Source organism: Schistocerca serialis, chromosome 5 (genome assembly GCF_023864345.2).
Source record: "Schistocerca serialis cubense isolate TAMUIC-IGC-003099 chromosome 5, iqSchSeri2.2, whole genome shotgun sequence".
NCBI classification, from domain to species: Eukaryota; Metazoa; Arthropoda; class Insecta; order Orthoptera; family Acrididae; genus Schistocerca; species Schistocerca serialis.
In genome coordinates, this window is record NC_064642.1 from 611,778,453 (window position 1) to 611,797,234 (window position 18,782).

The 18,782-nt window shown below is 37.8% G+C and overlaps 1 protein-coding gene across 5 annotated transcripts in view; it reads left to right on the forward strand.

The window, feature by feature from the left end:
- The window catches only part of LOC126481341 (MKRN2 opposite strand protein), a 95,046-nt gene that overhangs the window by 59,719 nt on the left and 16,545 nt on the right, over positions 1-18,782 (forward strand). For all 5 annotated transcript variants that reach the window (XM_050105031.1, XM_050105029.1, XM_050105030.1 and 2 more), the window contains one exon: positions 17,628-17,705. In XM_050105031.1, coding sequence (XP_049960988.1) covers positions 17,628-17,705 — 78 coding nt within the window. The remainder of the gene's footprint in view (positions 1-17,627; positions 17,706-18,782) is intronic.

Sequence of the window (18,782 nt, forward strand, 5' to 3'; positions counted from 1 at the left end):
CAGTTTATCCAGGTCCCATCTCCTCGAATTCCCACCTTTTTGCAGTTTCTTCAGTTTTAATCTGCAGTTCATTATCAATAGATTGTGGTCAGAGTCCACATCTGCCCCTGGAAATGTCTTACAATTTAAAACCTGATTCCTGAATCTCTGTCTTACCATTATATAATCTATCTGAGACCTTCATAAATTTATCAAGAAATATGTTGCATTTATCATTAGCATTTGGCTCATTATATACATCTCTCCAATTAACATTTCTTAAGCTTTCTCTGAAGTGCTTTATAGATACCGGGTTGAGCGACCTCACACTTAAGTAAGTTTTCCGAACTGTACTCCATGTTAGGTTTTGTAAGTTAATCAGTTGTGCCTCATGGTCTGACAATCCATTTACCACAGGGAAAGCATGTGTTTGTTTTACATCCTCTTTCTGTACAAATACATTATCTATTAGGGTGCTACTGTCCTGAGCTATACATGTAGGGAAATTGATCAGTGATTCTAAGTTATATGTTGTTAATAACACTTCTAGTTCACTTTTCCTATCAGAATTACTTAGAAAGTTTGCATTGAAACCACCACAGATAAATAACTTCTTCTTTTTGTCTGACAGACAACATAATAGGGAGTCAAACTTTTTCATGTGAACAGCTCCCAGTCTCCTCATGGTGACCTGTACACTGTTGCTGATGTCAATACTACATTATCTAGCTTAAGTTCACATGCACAAACCTCAAAGTGCTGATCAACACAAAATTTGCTTACTTCTACAATTTTGCATTTATACCCTTGTTTTATGGAAATGGCAACTCCTTTACCCATCCTAGATCTACACATGTGTAATATGCTAAATTATACCCACTTATACTGGCACTATACATGCCCACAGTTACATGGTGTTCAGACAGACAGAGTATATCAATCTCATTCTTATTTTTGAGATCATCTAAACACACTAGTAGCTCATCTACTTTATTTTTTATTCCCCTGATATTTTGATGAATTAAATTGATACTGCCCTTAGCTTTACCCCTATTTACTGTACATGAAGTTTCTTTTGTTCCATTTATCTTGATTGTCACCTGCCTGGACCCATTAACCACAGGGATCACCCCTTGTGTGACTGTGGACCCCCTTACAGTTTCTGCTAATAGAGAAGCTAACTTATTTTTCCCCATCCTATTCAGGTGCAGGCCATGTGTAGTGTATCCCCACCTACCAATAGCATTTACTGGAACAACACTTATGTGAGATTTTGCCGATGTCGGGAGCATCCTGTTCAGCTCAGTGTTATCATGCCTTGCAGCAGTGTTTACCCAGGGCTGATCATGGCGCTGAAAGGCCTCCACAAACCCCACATTTGTGTGCTCAGTTTCTGTTACTATTTTATCCAGGTCACTCCTAATACTGTATCTTGGATTCATAGCCAGGCTGTTTCCTGCTCCCCAAATATAATTACCTGATCTTTCTTCTCAAAGTCCCTGCATAGCTGACCTAAGTTTTCTGTCACCTGGCAAAGGGCTTGCACTTGGTTTCACAAAAGTAGTGACCTGGTACCCTGCACCTAATTTCTCCTGAGCTGCTGGCTCATACCCCTCCCATGACTGCTGCCTATAAGCAGACTTCTTCTTTTCCTATTCTGGTTTGATCCCGACCTGTCTTTTTTCTTTAAGCTAATATTCTGCTTCACCCTACTTTCAACTACATCTGGATGAGGCCCTTCCTCCACTTCAGATAGCAAGCCAAACTGATTTACTAATTGAATTTCTGGAGTTTTTTCAAGTGTTTCACTTTTTCGCCCTTTGCTTGCTACCTTTTCCCAGTTCCCAGTCTCTTTTTCCTCCCTTAACCTACATAATTCCAAGTTCACGTTTTCTAATTCAGCCTTAAGGGCACAAATTTTTGCCCCTCCTGTTCAGCGATTTTTCTGTCCTTCCTACATAATCTACACTGCCACGGAAGAGCCTAATTTTCTACCCTCGTTTCCTCGCCACTACATTCGCCCCAATGAAACCATAACTTACAGTCTACACAGAACACCCCCTCTTTCAAATTTGTACGGCAACCACCACATTTGTCACACATGGTTTGATAGACAAACCTAACACCAAAGCAGAGAATAAGTTGGCACAAGACCACAGTAGTTTCGTAACTTGTAGCCTACTAATCCGTAAAGAAACACTAATGTAAACAAACTTTTAAACTTACTTCCCAAAGGTTTATTACCATATATCATAACTGCATTTTACATTTATTTTTATGCTTTAATTTAGTATGTGCAGTATTAAGAATTTAGTAGTAACTTATTGTTGAATTAGATGTTATGTTGTCATAGTACTGAACAAATAATACCCTTTAATATGAAACAACTCGTTTCTTAAAAAAGAACCTAAAGGTGGAACAAGAACTGTATCTTATTCTTTATGGCAGCTGCTGTTCATTGGCCTCAATGTGATGTAGAGCAAAGTAGAGATTTTATTTGCTCCTCATAACTTATTAACAGTGCGCAAATTGTTGATTACAAATGAAAGAAAAAGGGCTATAAATTAAGAATTGAGAAGATATCCTTTTCTAGAAATTGTGTTTTTCATTATTATTTTACTTTGCATTTCCTTACTCTGAGTATTGATTATGCCAAAGAAGTCAAGTTTAGCAGCTCTGTTATATTCTGTTGATAAGATAGCTAAATTTGACAGCCTGCTTTCGCCCACGGTCAACCTCAAATTGGTTTTTATCATCCTTAATTTGCTGAAACTGCATTCAAATGATGTTGCAGCTGTGTGATTCAACCAGACTGCAGCCAAGTAAACTATTAGCAATAGGCAAAAAACGTATGTTGCTACTCACCATAAAGACGACTCATTGAGATACAGATAGGTGCTAAGAAAAAGCAAGCATTTACACATTAGCTTTCAGCTAAAGCCTTCTTCAGAAAAGGAAGTGCACACACATTCATTCACACAAGCAAGCACAACCTCATGTACACCTGTCCACCATCTCTAGTTGCTCAGACTGGAATTAGAAAAAGTGGTGGTGGAGGGAAGGATCCAGATAGCGAGGGTAGTGAGCCAGCCATTGAAATCAAGCATGTTATGTTCAGCTGCATTTTGTGCCACAGGGTGGTCTACTTTGCTCTTGACCACAGTTTGGCAGTGGCTGTTCTTCCTGGTGGACATTTGGTTGGAAGTCACGCCAATATAAAAAGCTGTGCAATGATTGCAGCGGAGCTGGTATATGACATGGCTGTTTTCACAGAAGGCCCGGCCTCTGATGGGGTAGGCTAAACCTCTCATAGGATTGGAGTAGCAAGAACTGAGTGGGTGGATTGGGCAGGTCTTGCACCTGGGTCTTGTACAGGTATCCCTGTGGCAAGGGGTTGCGATTGAGAGCGGCATATGGGTGAATTATGATGTATCTTCCTGTTCCTCAAGACATGTTGTGGGTTTCCATACTCTCTTGAATAAAAGCCAGATCACCAGACAAAAAGTTGATAGATCTTGCAGACGTGCCCATAACTTTGTGACAGTTGCTAAGCTTCATGAGGTATTCCTTGGTTCATCTTTTCCAAAAGCGATTTACTACCTTTTGATGTATTTTGAATTTGTTGGTCAGGTTGTGTGTGACAGACACATTTAGTAGCCCTTCACCATCTAGAAAGTGTGCTGGTGTCAGAGGTTGTACATCATCTTCAGGAGAGGAGGCCTTGAGTTTACTGCAGCTTCAGTGTAGACCAAGGAGGTGTAGAATTGTTGTAAAGTTAATCTTGGCTGCCCCAACACTTCTCATAAGCATTGCTTGGTGGCCCCACTAATGTGCCCATGGGGTGATGGACTTCTAAGTGATTCCATTTTTGGCGAGGAAGTGATGGGTCTCTGAGGTGGTCAGTGAGTTGTATAGTTCAGACGATTCTACGATGGTGGCATGAAAGGTATTTGCATTGTCAGTGTTGATTATGCTCGGCAATCCATATTTACTAACAAATCTCTAAAGACATCAAAAATATGTTGATGTTCATATTGGAGTAAATTTGTAAATGTATTGTGCATATTGTTGCGCAAGTTCTGTTATCCTGATTATGTGGGTGATACGCACTACAAGAAGAATGACATGTCCCGATAAGCAAGAACTATAGAACTTTATTACTGACACAGCAAATTACCCCCTGATAATAGGTTCTGAATAGCTTCTGAACAAATGCAACTGAAAGATTGTGCTGTCTCATGACAGCTGCGTTATTCAATAACTATTCTTGAAGGTACAGTTGAGTAGACAGTCCATCACAGTAAGGAAACTCTGCTGTAGGAAATGTCCGTATCTGATACATTATTTGTGTCTTGGTTCCAACTGGCATGTGCTGCACTCTGACAAACTGTGCCTGGTGAACATTGATGCCGAACTCTCGAATTGGAACTGACTTGAATCTTCTAAAGCCATTCGGTGAAGGAATACTGAGAACTTGTGCTCCTATCACATGGCCTGTGGAGGTGTGTGTTAGTGGCAGTAAAAGGTCTGGATGGACTCATGTGATTTGCAAATGGAGGAGCTCCAGTTTGTTGCCATTTTTGGAGTCTTCATGATCTTGCATGGTAAAAATGTATGTAGGACCTTTTTAGTGGCTTGAAAACCTGTAAGCATCCAAAATCCTTTCCAAAGTTCAGATAACACGATTTGGAGATTTGGACATCAAGGTAATAAAGATCAGTATGTGTTAGAATGAAGAAGAGTCTCATAAAGTGATAAAGGAATACTGGACGTCATTGCTTACTGGTGAAGTCTCCAAACTGTAATCTATCTCCCTTGAAGAATTCCATCTTCAGTTGATGGGTGAAAGCATCAAATTTTAGGGTCTTCTAAGAGATGGGTTTACCATTCTAGAGTGTGTGGATTTCCTGTGTGAAACATTGGCGTCAGGCTATTCTGAGCTGGTAAGTATGTGGATTTGCAAGCTCAACTCCTGTTAACTCTCCAGCGAGTTTATCTTTGTGACAAATGCTATGTATGAAATGAAGAATCCATCTGGTTGGTCGAAGTAGTCTCCAGTAGGAACTGAGTTTGGAAATTTCTATGAGGATGGAGGTATAGTAAGTGTCATCACATATTTTATGTTTCCTTATCGTTCTTGGTGAGCAAGCCATGGTGGTTCTTTCCACCAAACATACACAGATTATATGCAATTGCCAAGAAGCCCCATGTTAGGTGATCTACTGGGTTATCATGTCCAGGACAATGTCAGTGTCTCAATTGTGTGTGTGTGTGTGTGTGTGTGTGTGTGTGTGTGTGTGTAACAAAATATGTGAATCTGAACATTGTGATTGTTAGTATTTAATATCCCTCATGGGATACAAATGCAAGACATTGAAGGTAAAGTGGACTTCCAAGTATTCCATTGATTTGGCAGATTGGTGAATAGCAGTTCATTCCAGTCCATCCCTCTACACCATGTTTCTCAGAATAATAGTTTCACCTTGACTGCGACAGGAGAAATCAGTCCCAAGTTGGTCATAAAACTTAGCTGTGCTCTGTAACAGTTTCTGGTTGGTAGTATGTCCACCATGTAAATTTTCTGTAACATCTTCCTTGTTGATGTAGAAGCAGTTCATTGCCTTTTTCCAGTATAAACTTGAGTCTCTGTATTAATCTTTACCCTTTGGCTCTCCATATGTCTTGCAACGAATCTAAAATACTGACCCATTTTGTCAATTGAAAGTTCAAAAATTGTATGAGATCTATTAGTTCATAATATATGGCAGTAGTTTCATTGTTGTTGTCTGTGCCAAATGAAAAATCATTCATGAAAACATTGTTGGCCAGTAGCTGCGCAGCAATGGAAAATTCAGTCTCATGTCTAAAAACACATTCTTTTATGTTATGGGAAACAAGAATGGACTAGATTTCAGGACAAATGGAAATCTAGTGAAACAGTAAGTCGTTCATTGTATGGTAGTTTCCGTGACTGTCTTGAAAAACGTGCCATAAACATCTTGTCAAATTCTGTCATATTTGTGCAATACAGGTTGCAGAAATGCTTGGGTATCTCACTAATAACAGCCATGGAATGTAAGCAGAACCATAATAGAACAGGAAGTGTTTCTACAGAAGATTTGGTCACACCTCTAATGCATTGTTGAGAGAGGGCATATAGATCTCATGAGAAGATGAGTTGAAAACAATCCTCCATTTTGTTTATCAAGTTTCTCATTTATAACTGCCTGATGCTGAAGATAGAACATGATGTTACTGAGGTCTTCAGGACGATTGAGTTTTACATGGTTCGTTCTTTGTAATGTAGTCTAACATAAGAGGGTGGTAGGTACCCTTTAAGATGTTGCTAAGAAGTCTTTTATGTAAACTACAAAATGTAAGGAATCAGTCATTAGAATGTAGAATAATATTTTGTTACTTACCATACAGCAGAGATGCTGAGTCGCAATAGGCACAACAAACAACAAAAAGATTCACACAATTATAGCTTTTGGCCATTAAGGCCTTTGTCAGCAGTAGACACACACACACACACACACACACACACACACACACACACACACAACGCTTCGGGTCTCTGAGACTGCAGACGTGTGTACAAGTTGCAGCATCTCCGCTATCTGGTGAGTAGCAACTTTCCTTCTCTGGTATTGTTACATTCCATCCTGGATTTTCCATTGTTTTATTTTGTTACTTAGGTAGATGAATGACTGACTGATGATCATTCACAAGATAAGTTGTGTGAAACTGAAGGACAGAATCTTTGTTGATCTTTTCAGCATACTCAATTATCCCATTTGTCTCTAGGTCCCAAAATGGCCTCAGTTCATTGTCTGTGGGTACATGAGTCGGAAGTACAAAGGTAACAATAGCTAAATTTGCACAGACGTCAGATCTGCTTCCATTGAGGATCCAACCAGATATAATGGAAATATATCAATATATTTAGAAATGCTGATCGGTAGACTTTCAGTGATAGCCCTCCAATAATGATCACTACCAGTTAAAAGTTCAGTGAGCATGTCTTGTTGGAAATATGCATTTGGGTCAGCTAATTGCAGTATGTGGACATGTGGCATATTTTTAATATCTTGTAGAACTCTGAGCTGAAGAATGAAGCAGTGGTCATACGCATTATTCCACACTTCTCTAGTTTTGAAATTGACAAGTCTACTCCGTCATGAGGAGGGAATATGTGTTTCTAAGGTGTAAACACGAAGTTCTCATTGAGTGGAGGCAGGCAATTTCAGATCTTCTGTTAATGGCTTTGCTATTAAGGGTGCATTGCTTCAGTTGAGTAGCACAAATTGAGAAAGTTTACTTGGTCCTGATGGTCCTACATTTCACATTGGAGCTGTTTACAAAAATGTGAAGCCTAGCTTAGTTGCATCTATTTTACTAACAGAAGTGACATTTCTCTGTACTTCAGAGATCTTACATGTCATGCCTTGGATGCATTTTGACTTGCGATGTGGTTTTTTACAGTTGCTCTAAATGCTCTACCTTTCTTTCCGCATTTTGAAGCTTTATGTCCTGAGTTTAGATATAGTACTTTTCAGTTTCAGTTTTCATTTAATGATGTCAGTAATTTTATTACATTATGGACCCAATGACCACATTCTTCACAAAAGGCGCAAAATGGCACATAATTTTTATTGCTTTTGGCTAATGTTTGTTTCTAATTACCATGGATATGTAGGGCTGCTGTCATGAGAATGTGAGTCGACCTTTTATTGTCAAAGTGGATCATCTGCAAAGTAAGTGCTGTGTCTGTTTCTGCCCCTATGAAATCCATCAACCGAAGTACATCCCATTCTGAAAGATTGGTTTGCTTGGTATTTAAGCCAGCATTGGCCTATAATGCCAGAAAAGTTCTGAAAATTTTTGGTGCTATTACACACCCATTAGCGTTTACGTCTTCACTGAGTATGCACAAAAGATGGATGCAGCGATTGCAATTGGTAAACGTAGACTTAAGTAATTTGAAAAGTGTATTGGTTCAATAGAGTCCAAATAATCCAGGTGAACTTGCGTGATTCTATTTTTATTACCAAAGCATTTTGTGAGAGTTCTTAGATTGGTCAGAGATCACAGCGATATCATCAACAAAATACTAGGTTGATGCATAAGTTCTTAGCATTTTTCCATAAGTTTTTTAGACACAACAGATACACGTAACAGAGACTTTATCATCAATAATATATTCTCCTTCACTATTTACAACAGTCTGCCAGTGCTGGTGAACTTTTTGAACCCACGACTGCAGAAATCACGTAGTTGTGACGTGAAGAACTCATCAAGCAATGTCCAGAGCACTTTTTCATCTGGAAAGGAAGTTCCTTGAAGGTTATTTGATAGATAGCAGAAAAAATGAAAATCTGAGGGCACAGGATCTGGCGACGAATAATATGGGTACTCAATGACTCCTCTGTAATGTTTTTTGTCAGTCTAGTAGGATGCAGGCAGATGTTATCGAGGAGTAGTAGCACTTCACACAGTCTTCCTGGTTGTTGTTCTCAGTTGTTGACAATAAATGCCAGCGGTGGTAGTTATACCTTGGAAAAGCAGTTTGTAGTACACCATACCATCACATAATGTTATCTTTTGTAGATGCACGCAAGTCTTTGTACAGGGAGTTGCTGGATTGCTCAGGCTCAACCATTCCTCTTTCCCTAATGTTAGCATAAAGATACCATTTCTCGTCAACAGTAATTGATACAGGATAGAAATGGTTGGTGTTGCTCACAAGCCAATTGGTGACAAACAAGCAGAGATGCATATATTACCACCTGGCAATTTTTGTGATTTTGGCTTGGAGCGTGCAGTACCCAGACACCCGATTTTTGAGCCTTTCCCATTGCATGCAAATGTCACACAATGTTGGAATGATCACAGTTCATCACATTTGCCAGTTCTTTGATGTGGATCATTGTGGATTAATGTGTTTAAATGCTCTTCATCAAATCTCAAATGTCTTCCTGAATGCGGAGAGTGAATAATGTCAAAACTATCCTCCTTAAAACGAGAAAGTCATTTTCTTGCTGTGCTCTATCCAATGGCGTTATCCCCATACATGGCACAAATATTTCTCACTGCCTCTGCTGCTGTCTCCACACTACTAAACGTAAACAGAAAAATAAATGGGAAATGTTCCAATTTCTCCATTTGGCACTCTGGTTTCTAGTATCCACAGCTCCACTCACTATTTCCAAATAACAAACAACAATATATAAACTGAAATAGCAACAGTGAACTATAAATAAAGAATGACTTTCGATAAATAAACCATAGCAACTTGACTAAGGAATGATTCCAGTACAATGCAACTCTTTATTTACAATTATAAATCTTACATTACAAGGGGTTTATGATAAGTCATATCACATATATCAACATCACATCCACTCAAAGATATAAGTATCTTTGTTTATATCAATTCCCTACATGCATTGCTACTAACATCTGCCGGATGGAAAGGTCCTTGTAATTCCTTTGCTGGTTCGTTACCTCCCACATTATCTAACAGCTTTACTGCCAGTCTAGCTGCAGCCCGCCCTACTGCTTATCTTCACTTTTCTGTTTTATGGCTTTTTGTGGTACACGAAGTGGACCTGTGTGAATTGTTATGTTTTCAGGGGATTTCACATCCATTATAAGAAAGCAAACTACAAGAGAATTATGTGGTGAAACAACAAAACTGATTAAAATGAAAAGTTCTCAGCTGTTGTATTTACCCACAGACAGAAATAGAAATTACATGATACCTTAAAGTGTACAAATAAGGTGTTTAGATTTATAATTTCACAACAGAAGAAAGTAGTGGCAATATTTAGAAGAAGAACAGATTATGTCAAACTGAGACAATCTTTTGCTACGAGAGTGATTAATGCAAAGAGTTAAGGAAGTATAGCATATAACATGAGAGTATAAAGCAAATATTTTGTAAACAGAGTATCCAGTATTTTGGGGTACCAAATGGGTTCTTGTTTTCTTCACATGCTAGTGCAGATTGAAGAATGGATATCATTAACTAGTGGTCCCAAACGAACTGAGTTTCGTGTACAAATTGTATAGGTTTTATGCCAATGGAAAAATTGCTTTAAGACAACAATTTTCATATGAATGCACTCCTACAGTCTTGGATACAGGATGTCTAAGAGATGGTGGATGTCATTTTGGCATATAATGTTCTCTGCTACATCCATCAGCTGGCACCACTAGATAATGGACGTTGCTGGTAATGAGACTGAATCAGTTGCCATCTCATCACATTCCATGTTGCTTAACAGGGAAGATGGCTGCTTATTGTACTGCTAATAAGATCAACACTTTGAGGGGTCCATTAGGTAACAGAAGAAATTTGTTTTTAAACATTATCCTTCTGGAACAACACTAACCGATGTTGTGGCTGGGTTGGATGTATGTTACTCTGTTCAGTTTCGCCTCAACAAACATTATGGGTTTGTAGTCACCATAGACTATGCCTTACTACACCATATCATGTTTGGTGTTAATACTGCTTGCTGTTGCTTTAGAGGCCTGGGATTCTTGTCTCAGTGGCATCTCTCACTACAGTGCTGGAGAAGGTGCATGGTGGTCATATGTGAGCAGAAGCCTGGCTGATGGCACTTGTGCTTGCTCATCTTAGAGCAAGTGGTTCCTGATAGTCTGGTTACACTTTGCATCACTAGCTCTTAATTTTTACTTTGGTTCCTCTGTGGCTCTCAGTCCAGGCATGAGACTGTGCACACCTGTCATCTAGAACCAGTGTAACAAAAATATTGCAATGTTTCTCTTGAAATTAGTATTGGCACTTTTTGCCCCATTTAGAAATTTGTCAGCAGTGGACTTCTCGGAACTTCAGTGAAACACCACATATCTGAAACTACTGTGCCATAACTTTTGTTTATGTTTGTAAAAATATTAGCTGTCTCATAGCTTTGGAGTATTTTTACTCATAAATATACAGGTTCGGTTGAGAATTTTGAGTAGAGAACAGCTGTAATTACTTTCACTTGCAGAACAAAACTTTACAATTATTAAGTCACAGATAGCTTTCGTTCAGTAGTACATGAGAAAATAATTTTCTTTCATCACTTTCAATATTTTCACTTGTATGGAGTTCCAATAATTTCAGGTCATGGATGTGAACTATTTAAAGTTCTTCAGATAAAATTCACTGAATTTGCCTACATATATTTTTTTTTCTGATAAATCTTCTCAGACCAGTGTTTATTGTCTGCAGATAGCGGTCATGTGTGTGTGAGATGTGCTTACTTCTGTGAATCCATGTGTGTTTTTCTTTTCTTATGAAGGCTTGGCTGAAAACTTATTGTGTAACAGTCTTTTCATTGTACCAGTCTGCAACTCAATGTGCCATCCTTACAATGAGTAGTAATCTACTGTTCCCATAATTTTTAAGTAAGATTTTCAAACAATGGAAAACCTAGGATGGAATGTAACAATATTATGAGAAGGAAAATTACTACTCGCCGTATAGCGGAGATGCTGAGCATTTCCACTATATGGTGAGTAGCAACTTTTCTTCTCAAAATATTGGTAAGAAGGATTTTATTGGATTGAATGCAGTGCCACACACCCCGTAAAATTTTAGCTTTTTCAAAATAATCTTGTGATCAACTAAATCATAAACTTCTGATAAGTTGTAAAATACCCAAATAACAGATTCTTCCCAGTTAGGTGTTTGCAATACATAGTCCACAAGTTCTTGTGTTCCTGAAGTAGTGGATTTATTTTTTTGGCATCTATGTTGGCTTCTGCCTACGATATTTTGTGACATAAGGAAGCTTATTAGTCTGCCGTTCAGAATGCATTTGAAGGGTCCTGGTATCTTTTTACACGAGTTTGGAAATTTACCACTTAAATCAGATTGAAACAGCCAAATATTGATTCCAGTTCATTTTTCCTGTCAGAATCTTTTTAAGAAATGTGCATTTAAATCTCCACGCACTATTAACTGTTTCTTTTTGTCTGACAGGTTGCTAAAGTTTTGTAAAGGGAATCTGTTGACCCTTAAAATTACAAGAAAAGTATTCATTACATATATAGCAACTCCTTGTTTTTCTATATTCACTCTGCACGGAAATGATGGCAGTCTGTAATCCCTTGTATTTAAGTTCTCTATCCCTGTGAGTACATAGTGCTAAAAAAGACAAAGAAAATCTGTCGCCTCAGAATTCTCCACATCTTCTAGGCATACAAGAAGCTCATCTACATTGCTTTTTAGTACCCTAATGTTCTGATGAAACAAACTTTTGCTTTCTTGGAAACTGTTACATATATGGTTGTGTTCTGTTCTAATTTCTGTCAAGCCTATGACTCCAGTAATCACAAGGATTTTGCCTTGTGTGTATCTAGCTCCTCTTACACTTTCTGCAAGTACAGGCCATTATTTATGCATAACCCATTGCAACAACATGCACAGCACAAATATGAGACTGTTTTTCAGTCGGAAAGGTATAAGATCCCTCTTCCTCCCTCCCACTGCTGATATCTCCAATCACAAATAAAATAAACCTACAAAACTGAACAATCAATAACCCAACAACTGAAAAGAGCACTCCAGACAACCTCACAAACAGCCCGCCCTACTCATTCCACAGGTTGCAGGACTTACCAGTAAACTGGGAGGTGGTATGTGGTGGCGGTAGATGGATGGGAGGATTGCACAGTAGGTACATTGTTGTATTTTTTTTGTGTGTTGAGTCTTTTCTTAATAGCTTTTTACTTTTTATCTCAGTCTATCTTTGTTTTCCCCCTACCTCATGTCCTGCTTTCCTTCTCATTCTTAATTGCACTAGTTATTTTACTTCTTATTGCTCTACCACTTAATCAATCTGTACATGTCACAATATCCTTCTATCATCTCATGGACTGTTGGACCTGGTGGTCTAGCAGGAAAGTATAGAGGTTGGTCTAGCAGGAAAGTGCAGAGGTTGTGGAATCGAATCCTAGCTGGAACACAAAAAAATTTTCTGTCCGCCAGTAATCTAGTCTTCACCTCTCAATGATGAGGTAGTCACCAGGAATGACGCGTGGTTCAGGGTCCACCCTGAACTGCAACTCCCCTTTCCCTGATTGAATAACCGGTGTGCCATACACAATTATTATATCTCAGGAATGTAGCCAGTAACTGAAGTGCAATCCTTGACATCCTACTCTCTCATACTGGTTGATCTCTATCGTTATGGGGTCTGAGTGGTCTGTCCTTCCTTTCAAATCCTTTACACTGTCTACTTCTTTTCTGCCAATGGGAAGGATGTAATAGTTTTGTAAACCAGAATAGTTTTTTGTACTTTCATGTGTGCATATGAAGTACAAAAACTAAAAACTATTTATGTATATCTATCCTGGCTTGGTCGCTCAGTGGTAGTAAAATGCCAGATGATAGACCCAAATGCCTCAGGTTCAGTCCCCAGTCTGCCCTAGGATTTTTGTCCAATTACTTATCAATTTTGACAATGTTTGTTGATGTGATAAATGGCCAAGTTCCCAGGCATCAGAGTCCCCCATAACAGGCTACGTAAGTCATTTGTAAGGCAGGGGAAGGCAGTGGCATCCCACGTTCAATAGGGCAGTGTCTAATATAGCTACTGGTATATGGTTTACAAACAAACCTTCAGGTCAATGACAGCTTTATATTTGTTATGTGTTTATCAGAAATATTCAGATTTTCATCTTCTGAAGGTAAGTAGTTGGCAACCATTCTGTCTCATAATCTTGTTGTAATGAGCAAGTCTGAACCTGACACATTACTCATTGCTTTATGAGGTGTTTATTTGTACCTAAGAGTATACATTTTTCACATCATCTAACGTGCCTGTGCTGCTGTAATTTTGTGTCTTTGAACTACTTCTGTAAAAATATGTATTAGCTTCTGAGGCTATAAATTGTATAGATACTCAAAGATTTCCTGCAACCTGTGCATATTTTCTATTGTTTAGTAACTTTTGCACTAATAATCAGTCCCTATGTCCCTTTAAAAGCATAATAAAATGCTTATTATTCAGTTTTTTTTTTTTTAACTGGAAAAGCACAAAATTCCCTCAGTGTGTGGAAGCTGTTACACTTTAGCTTGAACTAAGAGGAATACATTCCTCAGGTGAGATTATGGCATAACAGTGGAATCTTATTTCAGTGCATGTGTTTTTGGGCCATAGTCTAACGAAGACCTATTAATTTTTGAATAGTTCTATGTGGATGAAACTGTGCTCACTGATATACTCTAACATTCACTACGATGTTACAGAGATTGGACACCAGATGATAGCATTGGGAGTTTTTCAGAATAGCAATGTGTTTCTAATTTATTTGTTTAAATTTACCTGGCATAAGAATGAACAGCACTAAGCAGATTAAAGACCAATATTACTTGCAGCACTCTTCATACATGTTAATAACACATGAGTTTTGCAGCAGAAGATATCCATGAATTTGAGATTGGATAGTATATTATTACTATTTTTATTATTATTGTTGTTGTTATTATTTTACACCATAGTAATTTGTATACAACAACAAGAATTACTTCAATATTTTGTCCTTGGGATAGACAACCCACTCTCTTGAGCAGTGATAGAAATTGTTTACTGAATCTCAGTGCAGAATGTCATCAAATGTCATTTGAGATGTGAGAAGTTTAAGTAAATAGGTGTACCTTTTCAACTTCCATGTTTACACCAACCCACAAATCATTAAGTGCAAGTCAATTCATCACTCAGCTGGAAAGCGGTGTAGAAAAGAGTGAGGAACTAACCCATAAATATCTTTGACCAAAGATGTAAAGCATTTAGTAGGTTATCAATTTAACTTCAGACACAGATAGAAATCATATCTGCTTGACAACTTGTTCTACTCTGTTGAAGAATTTCTGAATTGTTAATAACCTGATGTATGTTGTAAAACTGACTGATTCCACATCATAGTGAAGGCTCACAGTTATGATCCAAGGAACAAGCAAATAACTTAACTGTACCAAGAAAGTAATACAAATACGGAGAGATGTTTTTCAGTTATACACAAGTAATCATATTGAACAAAATTAAGTATCAAGTAGTTCTGAAAACTTACAATTTATTTACTACTATGTTGCAAGACGATAAATATGTGTTTCAGAGACCATACCACAACATTACATGTGCACCATGGCTGTCCATATTTCTTTGTAGAGCACTAAAATTGACTAGCTAATTCTACTTATGATGACTGCCAGGCAAATCCATTCTTGTATTGGAGTCCAAATTTTGGCAGTGTCCATCTTATTATTGATTAGAATAAAGTGCACTTTGCAGCTGATGTTTCTAGATGCAGAGTGGATCAACAGCTATAAAAAAAAGTACAGTTCAATGCTATCTTGAATGCTGGTGAAGGACTGGAAGCTGCTGCAAATGGTGGTGGTGTGCAAACCACTTCAAATAATTCAGGGTTATTCTAAATGACGGACCCATTTTCAGAAATTCGTATGTATTCAAGTACAAATCCAAAATGAACAAGCCTTATACCAATGAAAAGAGGAAGTTTCAAAGTTTTTGGTGGGCAGGCGGTGATGGTTTCAGAAATGGCCGGTAGAATTCTCGTGGCAATAGGGCCATCATTCCGTTTCACTGTCAGTTTTGAGTAAGATGGTGACTGTGGAGCACAAGATTTTCTGCATTCTTGGGTTCGTGAAAAATGAGTCACAAATTGCAGTGCAGCAGGCATTTCGTACCAAATTTGGTATTCAACCACCAACTCGCAAAAGCATTAGCCTTTGGTTTAAGCAATTTAAATAGACTGGGAGTGTGTGCAAAGGAAAAAGCACAGGTCGTGTCAGAGGATGATGATCGATGGATTCAACAAAGTTTTGTGTGCAGTCGCAGTAAGTCTACCAATACAGCCAGTCAAGAACTTGGAATGCCCCAACCAACTGTATGGAAAGTTCTGAGACGGTGTTTGCTGTACAAGCCCTACCGATTACAACTTGTGCAGGCTTTCAACCCCAATGACAAAGGGAAGCGTCTCCCATTTTGTGGTTATGTGCTAGCAAAGATGGAGGATGACGCATTTCTACAGCATGTAATTTTTAGCGATAAAGCAACGTTTCACCTTAGTGGAAACGTCAACAGACTCAATGTTCGCATGTGGTGTTTGAAAAATACACATTCACCATTGCAACATGAAAGAGACTCACCGATCAAGTACCTGGACATGTTGGAACAATGGCTGTTGCCTCAAGTTATGGAAGATTCCCTGGGACTTCATTTTTCAGCAAGATGGAGCTCCCACCCATTGGCACTGTGATATACGAGGCTTTTTGAATGACTCCCTTCCTCAGCGCTGGATCAGTCGCAGGGGACTTTAGGACCTCGCTCTGCACTTCCGGCCACCGAGGTCTCCTGATCTCACACCCTGCGACTATTCCTTATGGTGTTATGTGCCGGAATCTGTGTATGTCCTGCCTCTACTAACCACTCTGAATGATCTGCGGAACCGAATCACTGCTGCTGTGTACACAGTAACAGTAGATATGCTTTTGCGTGTGTGGGACAAGTTTGGCTACCGTGTCGATGTTTGACATGCAGCCAACAGAGGCCACATTGAACATTTATAACATTTATCACATTTCCAATTATTAAATAATTATTAAAAACTAATTAATTACAATTTATTAAATTGACATCAAACATTATGAAAAAAAACTTTGAAATTTCCTCTTTTCGTTGATATAAATCCTGTTCATTTTGGATTTGTACTTCAATGAATATGAAGTTTTGAAAATGGGTCCATCATTTAGAATAATATCTGAGAACTGCAAAAACTTTTACCATATTAAAACTGCTGTGATTTTCAATAGGACATACACAAAATCTTCCAAATATTGTAACAGGATTTCTTTCAAATGCCTAAAAATCTTAAAGCTTCCTTTGGCATGAAAGTCTCCTTATTCTTTTTTATGACATGGTGACCGGAATAAACTGCAGCAAAAGGAAATTAGAAACACTGGACTCTTTCTTCAAATGCTGCGTGAAGAAGGAAATTGAAATAGCACTGTGGTAGTAGTGTTGAAAAAGGAGTGAATGTATATTACTTTCACTGGTGATTATCAGAGTTCTTTACTGGAAGAACACAGATTTTTTTTTTTTTTTTTTTTTTTATATGGAAATATGGATATTTTTCCTATATAGAGACGGGGGGGATTTTGAGCATGCTACAATGAAGTGTGATACAACTACTAATCGTGTTATATGTTAATTACTGTCCATTTTGTTAATAGCTGTTTGTCTTTTTTTGTAGATAGTGTAATTATTTGTGAAGAAGTATTGTCAAGGTATGATTTTAACAAATTACTCAGCAATCATTTAATTCTGCAAAGACTTGCTTTGTTTACAATTGTTTTGTAATGCACAAAGACACAGCCGTGAAAAGATCTGAAAACATAAATTTTAGTAACAAACATGTATTTCTCTAAGAAGTATTAGTCACTTGTGAAAACCTGTATTGTTTGAGAAATGAAAAACATGTTGAAATATTTTTGTGGATGTTCAGGCTATTGAGGTGCTTAAGAGCATACTTCTAAAGTAAAACTTTATTTGAAAGCAGTGCTTGTTATTAATCTCTCATGTAAAATTTTTCTTTTTCCTTCTGTGCAGGATTCCATACCCATTTGTGCGTGCATCACAGCATTCATGTTGCATAGTTATGAAACCTACAAATGGAGATTTCCTCAAGTAAGCTGTTATTTTTAAATAGTGTTGTGTTGTAAGTAACTTCCTGTTTGAAGAAAAATTAAAGATTTTTTAGCTGCATGCATTTGTGCCTCTATTTATTGGAAAAAAGCTAAGGCATGTTTCTTCATTAACTGTGTATCCCCCTCCATGTTTTGGTAAATGAATGGTAGTGTAAGCTGTTCCAAAACAGTAATTTTTCTATGGTAGGATTTTTTTAAATAGCACTTTCTATCATAATTTGTGATTAGCTAAATTCAGCCCTTGGGTATTATGATATCACATCACACATTAATTATGTGATGCTGACAGCATGTTATGATTGACACAGCAGTGTGGGGAGAGAAACATAATGGTGTCTCTAATAAGAGTTAAGCACAGCCATAGCAGTCAAAGACATAATTACGACAGAGGTGAATGTCATATGAAAAATGAAAAAAGTATAACTCATTTGTGAGCTTTGCAACTATGCCAATATACATAATAGATTAAAATAGGCCAGATAACTGTTTATGAGATGACAAAATCCACTGATAAGTTGCACATTTTTCATTTTATATCTGAAGTAACATTTGTGATAGTTGTGCAGTGATGCAACAGTAAACACTGCACTCACTAATAAACAACCAAATACAGATATACAGCACCATGAATGGGCATTAACTTCAGAGATACAACCCTTACAGGTATTCCAAAATTTTACAGGTCTCTAAAAAGTAGCTGATTATAATGGTGTTTCTAGCATAGTTTTAAAATCTTGTGCTAACGTAATAGGACTAACCTTAAGTGAACTTTGTAATCAGTTACACAAGGCTTATTCCCAGACAGTCTTAAATCTGCTGTAGTGCCACTCATCTATAAAACAGGATAAGTAAACCACCTCTGATTAAGATATACACTGGCTGACAAAAAAAGTGAAGCACAAAGCACCCTAAAGGGGAGGATGAAATGAAATGAAATTTCCCTTGTTGAGACAGTATATGTTGATATTTCAGTGAGTACAAAATCTAGTCAAATTACTGGTACTAAGAAATTGTTAGTATGAGTCCACTTATCAGTATGATGTTGCATCCCCTTTGA